This window comes from Mus caroli, chromosome 19 (genome assembly GCF_900094665.2).
Source record: "Mus caroli chromosome 19, CAROLI_EIJ_v1.1, whole genome shotgun sequence".
NCBI lineage: Eukaryota > Metazoa > Chordata > Mammalia > Rodentia > Muridae > Mus > Mus caroli.
Genome location: NC_034588.1, coordinates 40,747,576 through 40,756,943, shown reverse-complemented (window position 1 = coordinate 40,756,943; position 9,368 = coordinate 40,747,576). Strand labels below are relative to the sequence as shown.

The 9,368-nt window shown below is 39.0% G+C and overlaps 1 protein-coding gene across 2 annotated transcripts in view; it reads left to right on the top strand.

Annotated features, from left to right (window-relative positions):
* Positions 1–9,368, top strand: part of Chuk (component of inhibitor of nuclear factor kappa B kinase complex) — a 33,995-nt gene that overhangs the window by 16,320 nt on the left and 8,307 nt on the right. For both annotated transcript variants that reach the window (XM_021151340.1, XM_021151339.1), the window contains exons 11-16: positions 1,446–1,548; positions 2,198–2,321; positions 3,202–3,353; positions 5,760–5,821; positions 7,652–7,761; positions 8,352–8,401. In XM_021151340.1, the coding sequence (XP_021006999.1) occupies positions 1,446–1,548; positions 2,198–2,321; positions 3,202–3,353; positions 5,760–5,821; positions 7,652–7,761; positions 8,352–8,401 (601 nt within the window). The remainder of the gene's footprint in view (positions 1–1,445; positions 1,549–2,197; positions 2,322–3,201; positions 3,354–5,759; positions 5,822–7,651; positions 7,762–8,351; positions 8,402–9,368) is intronic.

Below are 9,368 nucleotides of genomic sequence, written 5' to 3'. Positions count from 1 at the left end.
GGTGGATTTCTGAGTTCGAGGCCAGCCTGGTCTACAGAGTGAGTTCTAGGACAGCCAGGGCTACACAGAGAAACCCTGTCTTGAAAACAAAAACAAAAACAAAATGTGATACACCCACATTAAAGGTGCTGTGGTACACACGTTTGATTCTCAGGTACATTTGATTTGGCAAGTAGAGCCCTGTGAGTCCAAGACAGTCTGGTCTATATAGTAGGTTTGAGGCTAGCCAGGGCTATATGGGGAGACCGTGTCTCAAAAAAGTTTTCTGGTAACTTTTATTTTGTTTCTTCATATATTATAGATGTATAATATATAATACATAATATTATATTATAATAATATAATATATATTATAGATGTATAATATATACCTATCTCAGTTGTAACTCATAGACTTTATAAAAATAACTTTAAGTCAGTATAAAAATATTTCTATTCCTCGTGTCCATTACCTTTTAGATTTCCATTCTACCCATCCCATTAGTCTACTTTCTGCCTCTGTAGATTTGCATGCCTGTTTGTGTGTGGGTATGTCTTTGTGTGGGTATATATGTTTATGAGAAGTCTACATGTACATATGTCCTGTAGAGGACCAAGGTCAACCTCGGTGCCATTCCTCAACAACAATCAAGTTCTCTAATTGGTTGCAACTTACTGATAAGGCTAAGCTGGTGGAACCACCATACCCAACTGTTTTTTAGACCTTAGGTTCTGGGGAATCATACTCTGGTCTCCATGCTTATATAACATTACTGATGGAACTGTTTTCCCAACTAGCATTATATATTAAGCTTTATCAGTGGTACAGTGTGTGTAAGCATTTTGTTCCATTCCTGTTTGCCTTTTTGAAAAAACGGTCTTTCTATGTAGCCCAGGCTGGTCTCCTCACCCTGTCCTGTGCTGTGATTACTCTACTCCTGATCTTTTCTTTTTGATTACTGCATAGTATGTTATTCTGTGGATATATATCTTTTGTATTTGTTTTTTGTTGGGTTTTTTTTTCTCTTAATTGCTAAAACTAGAAAAAAACTTTTTTTATTTTCTGTTTTTCTTAACTTTTAGCAAACAAAATGATGGTGTTTGTTATAGCATTTTAATGTACATTTATTTATCATAATTTTTCTTATACCTCCCTTATCCATCTTGCCCTTCTTTTGCTGGCCTTCCTCTCCCTAAACACTCCTCCTCCTGCTTCATCGTCACATAAACTCCATTACCCCCTTTCCACACCTTCTGTATTTGTTCTTTTGGGTCTGGTGATTATTTTTCACTTTGGCCAATATATCTGCTTTTCCCCTAAAGTAAACCTTGGGCCCCAAGTCTATAAAGTATGTGAATGCACATTGACTTTGTTCATTGCATTTCAGAAGGAAATCTGGTGCTTAAGGATTTATAAAACCTTGAGTTTTCAAGAATCTTCAAATTTTGGTTTGTTTCTTTTTTAGAGAGGCTGTGATAGCTACATGGTTTATTTGTTTGATAAAAGTAAGACTGTATATGAAGGACCATTTGCATCCAGAAGTTTATCTGATTGTGTAAATTATATTGGTAAGTAGAGTCCAGTTAGTAGCTGAACTTTAATCTTGAAATTACATGATTAGTAGATATGATCTTTTAATGTTTTTGTTCAGTATCAGTATCTGTGGTTTCTATATGTGGTTGACATGGATTTAATGTAGTTTGGGAGATGTGAAGGTAGATTTAAATCACCATAGCTCCTTCATGTAGAAGACCTCCCTTCCCGAGGCTAGGGCTCTACAGAGAGGAGAATGAAAGCCACTATTAGTCAAGCCTACTCTCTAACTGTTCCTTTACTATAGTGTTCAGATCTCTACACACAGCTTATCCTATGAAGCTGAGCTGGTGGTTTAGGAGATAATAGCTACTTCTCAGAACCAGAAAAAACTGGTGGACTATGGAGGAGATGGAACTTGCTTTAAAGCTTGAAAGAAGTATAGGATTTGGATTAGTAGAGAGAGAAGGCGTATTCTCGACTGGAAAGAAGCAAGGTTAAAATAAAGATGTACAGGAATAATCTCCAGTTCCTTGAGGGAAGCAGTTATGTCAGTCATACAGCCCTTACAGCTAGTCAGGTAGTCAATTCTTTTTAGCATCTATGGGATTAATATTTGGAAAGGAACTCACAAAGAATGAAATATAATGTAGCTTACCTCCCTTAATACCATCTTACTTACAGTACAAGACAGCAAAATACAACTGCCAATTATACAGCTGCGCAAAGTATGGGCTGAAGCAGTGCACTACATATCTGGGCTAAAGGAAGACTACAGCAGGCTCTTTCAGGGACAAAGAGCAGCAATGTAAGTGGATTGTTTTTGAAGCATAATGCCATGTGTATCATGTACCCAAGAATTATTCTTGCCAGGTTTCACTAGCAGGACTGTGTACAAAGCTAAAATACTGAGCATTAATTTTTTTTTAAAGCCACAATGTGTTTGTGTCCATGTGAGTGGGTGTACATGTGAGTGGATGCACATGTGAGTGGGTGTCCATGTGGAAGCCAGAGGTTGATGCTGGGTATCTTTCCCTTAGTGTCTTCTCACCTAAGTTTTGAGGCAGGATCTATTACTAAACCTGGAGCTCACTGAGTTAAACTGACGAGCCAGTGAGCTCGTAGGATCTGTGTCCCCCCAAGCCTCTTAGCACTGGGGGTACAAGCACACACTGTCATGTACTAAGCTGAGATAATCATGCGTGCAAGGCAAGCACTCTACCCACTGAGCTGTCACCCTGATAATATCCTAACCAGACTTAGATTTCTTCCTTTCTTTTTTTTTGTGTGTTTGTTTGTTTGTTTGTTTGTTTTCGAGACAGGGTTTTTCTGTGTATCCCTGGCTGTCCTGAAACTCACTCTGTAGACCAGGCTGGCCTCGAACTCAGAAATTTGCCTCCCTCTGCCTCCCAAGTGCTGGGATTAAAGGCGTGCGCCACCACCGCCCGGCCAGACTTAGCTTCTTGTTAATGGTGTAAAATCACTCAGCTGTAGTGACTTGGAAGTAGTAGTTGCTGAGTGATCTTAGTTAAAGAAGGTTGTTTAATCACAGACACCACAGGCAGGAAATAGGTCAGCCAGTTCTCTGAATTGATAATAGAAATTTAGGTTTGGATACTGTATGTTTGCAAATTGTTATTCAATGTTTCTGAATGTTGATAATTTTGTTTTGTTTTGCTATGGCTTAGGTTAAGTCTTCTTAGATATAATGCTAACTTGACAAAAATGAAGAATACTTTGATCTCAGCATCACAGCAACTCAAAGCTAAATTGGAGTTTTTTCGAAAAAGCATTCAGCTTGACTTGGAGAGATATAGTGAGCAGATGACTTATGGGATATGTAAGTGTCTGGCTGTAATGTATTTGTAAGGAATGTCTAGTTTCTCAAAACCATCTGCTCTTTGTTGACACATAGCCAGTTATTTAAATTCACAACAGAACAACACACAGGATAACTTAAGTCATCAAACTGTTCTTGTTTTGAGGATTAGCTCATTTAATCCCTTAATTGAGCAACTTATTTCATAATTGTAATAAAATGACTTAACTCTAGAGAAGATGAATAAGAGACTTAAGACTATGAAATTTAAGTCTTATTTTAGAAAGGCACACCGAGTCTATACTGAGATGACTTCTTAGCAAATATTGTACTGAAATGTGTGCTTCCCCCAATTGGGGTACTGAAACCAAGGTCCTTAAGATAATGGTAGGAACTCTGGGAAATAATTAAGTCACAAAGGGACCTTCATGGATGAACTGTTTCCTTTAACAAAAGACTGAGAGAGATTCCTGCGCCCTTTCTGCCAGGAGAGGACACAAAAGGCAGCCATCTAGGAGCCAAATCTTCTCACTTTCCAACACTGAGCAATGAATTTCCATGGATATTTGCCACCTAGAGTATATTTGCCTTTGTTTTCTAGTTTTGTTCTAGCAGTGTAGCAGCCCAAATGGACTAACACAGCCAGGGGAATCTTAAATTAATCTGGTTTTCTGTTTAAAATATACATACATACATACGATTTCCAAGGTCATGGTTTTTTCTGACCATCTGCTGTGGGGTTCAAGCTGCTGTTTTCTCCACACAGTACACAGTCTTCTGACTCAACCTTATCTTCCCTCAGATGTGTTACGGATTTATAAAGAGTTAAAATTCAAATAAACTGAGTTTTCTGATTTCATGAAACATGTCTTTTTTAAGGAAGTAGGTTCTGTTTATATTTGTATCTGACAAAGTTATGCATATCTCAGAATGTCCAGTTCACTAACCAGTTAGTGATCGAATATGTTTACCTTCCAGTGCTATTTCTTTGTTTACATATTATAGGCATTCTTGTGAATGACAAAACATAATTATTTCATTAAGCATCTTTGACTTGTCATAGGCATACTGTACAACTAGTGAAATACTAGTTAACATGGTGAAATAGAGCTAGTTGTGCTGACACTAACATATCAGTAGAATATTTGACAGTGACTATCTTGTTACTTTTCTCTTGTAGTGAACAAGGCAACTTATAAAAGAAAGCATTTAGTTGGGGGTTGTTTACACAGGGTGGGCCCATGACCAGCATGGTGACTGGCAGACAGGCAGGCATGGCTCCAGATCAGTAGCTGAGTGCTTACATCTGATCCACAGGCAGGAGGCAGAGAGAGCAGACTGGGCCTAGCATGGGTTTCTGAAACTCAAAGCCCACTTCCACTGACAGATTTTCCAACAAGGCCGAACCTCCTAATTATTTCTAAACAGTTCACCACCTGGGAACCAAATATTCAAGTGTATGAGCCTGTGGGGGCCATTCTCAGGAAACCACCACAGTGATCATTCAGTTGTGGGGAAAGCATGCATAGATTAGATTGTCTTGTGAGAGAATAGAGACTGTATCTTGTAACAGTCCCGTTAGTGAGAACACTTGGAGTAAAGGGGACAGACCTTTCTTTTTATATTTTTTACGTACTTTACAGTACTGGGAATTGAACCCAGACCCTTGTGTTGTTTTTGATACAAGATCTTTATTTATGTTGTCTTGGGTGGCCTGGAATTGACTACATAGACCAGGCTGGCCTTGATCTCCCAGAGACCTGTCTGCTTCTGCCTCCCAATCTGGAATAAAACCACATGCAGCCAAACTCAGAGCCTTATGTACATTAGGCAACTCCTCTACTACTAAGCAACATTCCTAGCCAACAATTAACTTTTCTGAAACATGTTTATGTATTACTTTAAGATAAGTTGTTTTGGAGGGGAAACATATGTATTATTCTCCTGGAACTTCCATAACAGCTCTGTGGCTTAAAACAGTATAGATGTAAAAGCTCAGAATTTCATGGCTAAAATCTAAAAATCAAGGTGCTAGCCATGCCATGATTCTGGAAACTTGCAAAAACAGATGATTTCCTAGCTCCCCAGATGACCAGCCGTGCTTACTGTCCTTCCTTCGGCTTACCACTTGTTGTCATCTGCATTCTCCTTTGTGTTTCTGTGTACCCCGCCTCCCCAAGACTATTCTCTTAAGGACACTGGAAAAGAATCACACTATGGGAAGGCCTAGCCTAGTCCAGTGTGCGCACATACATAGGTGATTAACTTTATAAATTGACTATTTCCGGTGAGGTAACCTTCTAAGGTGTTGGGGTTTAGGAGTATAGGGTGCCTATTTGGGTAAGACACTTTCAACCCATTATGTATCTTTGATGTTGATAGATACAACCAGGCTAATATTTAAAGATACCTTTTTTCTTTTTTTAGCTTCAGAAAAAATGTTAAAAGCATGGAAAGAAATGGAAGAAAAGGCCATTCACTATTCTGAGGTAAAAATCATTGAACTCATTCTGTGTATTTAATGTCTCCATTAAAAATTATCTTTGATTTTGACATATAAAAAGTATTTATCTTTTCATTCCTGAAATTTAGACTTATATCTTGTATATGCTTTGAAAAGAGAGTGGAAGGTTATCATGGGCTATAAAACCAAAGGCATTGGTAGCTTCATTAAACTCCAGTTTCCTTTATTTTATATCTTTCTATCTATCTATCTATCCATATATGTGTGTATATGTATGTGTGTGTGTGTGTGTGTGTGTGTGTATATATATATATATATATATATATATATATATATATATATATATATATATTAGGGGTGCAGTCTTTTCTAATAGGCTTGTGAACATTATGGAAATCAGTAATGAGATGTATGGAAATCAGTAATGAGATGTATCATTAGTAATTTTCTTACTGGTTTAAGTAAGATGGCTTCACATCTAGTTTAAATGGGACAGTTCTATTTATACCTGATATCTTCTCATAATTATCAATAGAACTCTGTTTCATTCTGAAAACTATATAGGTTTAGAGAACGTATACCTCCTAAGGGATGATTCTCTAGGTGGCACATTGCTTTCTTCTCCTGTATGTTCATGGCCTTGTGCTGTCGCTGCCCACGGTGCCAGTTCATACTTACACTGAGGATGTGAGTAGGCCAGTTGGTATTGTGCAGCTGATCTCACACAAAATGGCAGTGGTTTCAGTGGCCACTTAGTTTGTCTTGTGAATGGCACTTAGTTATTTTGCTTCTCCAGAGGCCAAAGCAAATGCTAGTAGTAGGTGGCTATGGTTAGAAGGGAGAAAAAGGAGTGTGTTTGTTTGTTTGTTTGTTTGTTTTGAGACAAGGTCTCACTGAATAGCCCTAGCTTGTCTGGAACTCACTATGTAGACCAAGCTACCTTTGACTCACAGAGATAGATACATTTGCCTATGCCTCCTGAGTGCTGGGATTAAAGGTGTCACTGTTGCACCTACATAAGGCGTTTTTATAAGAAAGACTGTCAAAAGCATATTAAACCCCCGCCATGGCTGAGGAGCACTTAGCAGTTATGGGAAGGAGAGTCAGTTTTCTTTAAGGATGTGGTCCCTAGTAGTTTGACTATGTCCTGTTGTATGGCCTCACATTCTTTTTTTTGTTTTGTTTTGTTTTTTGGTTTTTCGAGACAGGGTTTCTCTGTGTAGCCCTGGCTCTCCTGGAACTCACTCTGTAGACCAGGCTGGCCTCGAACTCAGAAATCCGCCTGCCTCTGCCTCCNTGGAACTCACTCTGTAGACCAGGCTGGCCTCGAACTCAGAAATCCGCCTGCCTCTGCCTCCCAAGTGCTGGGATTAAAGGCGTGCGCCACCACTGCATGGCCTCACATTCTTTAGTCTATATATGATCATCGCATATTGAACCCTGTGGATTATTTAAAAAAAAAAAGACATGAAGTTGGGAGAGGTGCAAGGGAGGCTAGAGGAGTAGATCTGAGAGGAGTTAGGGGGAATAGTGGGAGTAAATATCAAAGTACATTATATGAGCCTATGAATTTCTCCAAATTTTAGTTGATGATTATTATTATTTAAATAGCTTTGACCAGTCTAGTGTGCTTTATACTGTAATCCCAGCACTCAGGAAAGCAAGACAGGAGAATTAGAGGTTCAAGAATAGTCAAGGCTATGTAATACAGCTGTCTCATTAAATAGACAATTAGCTTTAACAAAATTACCTTGTTGTAGTAAAACATTCAGTTTTACTGCTACAACAGCTTATGTGCTACCTTGTTGTATGTGGTAGTGAGCCTGTCATTGTCTTGGTTGGTGTCATATTTTAGGTTGGGGTCATTGGTTACCTTGAGGATCAAATTATGTCTTTGCACACTGAGATCATGGAGCTGCAGAAGAGCCCCTATGGACGACGCCAGGGAGACCTGATGGAATCTCTGTAAGAATGTATCTGTGCTGTTGGTCTTGATTTTATAATATTTTGTTTGTCCTTCCTACTTATATCTGGGTTTTTCTTACCTCTAATATATCCCTATGATATGATTTTCTTAAAAACATTCATTTATTTTGTTGGGAAGAGGTGACATGCAACACGTCACATTGTCCATGTAGAGATCAAAGGACAGAAGGTGGGGTGATGGGTCTCCGCTCCTACCATGGTGGGCCCAGGAATTGAACTCAGGTTCAAGCACTTTTACCTTCTGAGCCGTGTCTCCAGCCCTTAGAATATCTTAAAAGGAAGCTATTTCTTAGTCATAGGGAGTTTGGGAAATAACTCTCTGGATTGTTACCGCCTCTGTGTTTGTGTTTAATGTATATTTAAATTACAAATGATCTCCCCATTTTCTTCCCTTTTGGTCTAAGGTATAATCTCCTAACTCCTCTGTTGAGGCTAATTTCCTAAATGTCTAATTAGAAACTTCAGATTTTCTCTCTGATCACAAGCCATGATTTTTTATTCAAGTTGTGGATTATTGATCATTAAGTTATTTGCACATACTGAAAGGTGTTTGTTTTTCTTTTTTGTAGGGAACAGCGTGCCATTGATCTCTATAAGCAGCTAAAGCACAGACCTACTGGTAAGACACTTCAGTCACAGTATTGAAAGGTGGTTTAGGAAACACCCTAACTGAACAAAGTGGGTAGATTTGAATGTTTTTTAACTTCATAGTATGATCCTGTTTTGGTATTCTTTTTGCAACATTTGTGGCATAATAGCTTTAAATTTATAAAAACTTAAAAGATTAGAAGAGGAAAGTAATAAGGATATGGAAGTAGAAAAGTTTTAAAAGTGAAGTGAAAAGAAAGTAGAGAAGAAAAAAAAAGGGAATTTAGCGTTGGATCAATGAGTAAAGTGCTTGCTCCGATAACACGAAAACCCGCGTCTAGATTCCCAACACTCACATAAGCACACGCATGGCAGCACACCCCTGTCGTCCCCGCAGTACTGGGACAGCAAGGACAGATAGGTTCCTGGCACTCAGTGGCCAGCCAGTCTAGCTGAAACAGCAAGCTTAAGATTCAGAGAGATACCCTATCAACAAGTGAGGTGAGATCTGTCAAGGATGATACGTGACGGTGACCTTGAGCCTCTGCATGTACTCTCTCCCCAACAAAAGGGAAGAAATAGCACCACCACCACCCCCAACACACACACACACACACACACACAGAGCAATAAAAGGGTGTAACGGTTGAGGAAAAATACTGCTTAACCTAGAGAGCTTGGAAAGAAGTCAACATAGTGGGTTCTGGGTGGGATGGGAAGAGAAGCCATTCCAGAAGCAGTTTGTCCTGAAAAGCCTTGCCTTCACCAGTACTGGTCACTGCTCATGTCCTTAGGGAACAATTCATACTGCACACTGCCAAATACAGAGCACTGTTGTTGGGAGGAATGTAGGTTGGAAACCAGAAGCCTTGAATTCTAAATTGGGTATTTTACTGACTAATCTCCAGTACATCTCCATATTTCTATTCCCCTTTTGTGCAAAACAAGTAAGAACCTAGCCTTCTAACTCAAGTAAGAACCTAGCCTTCTAACTCAAG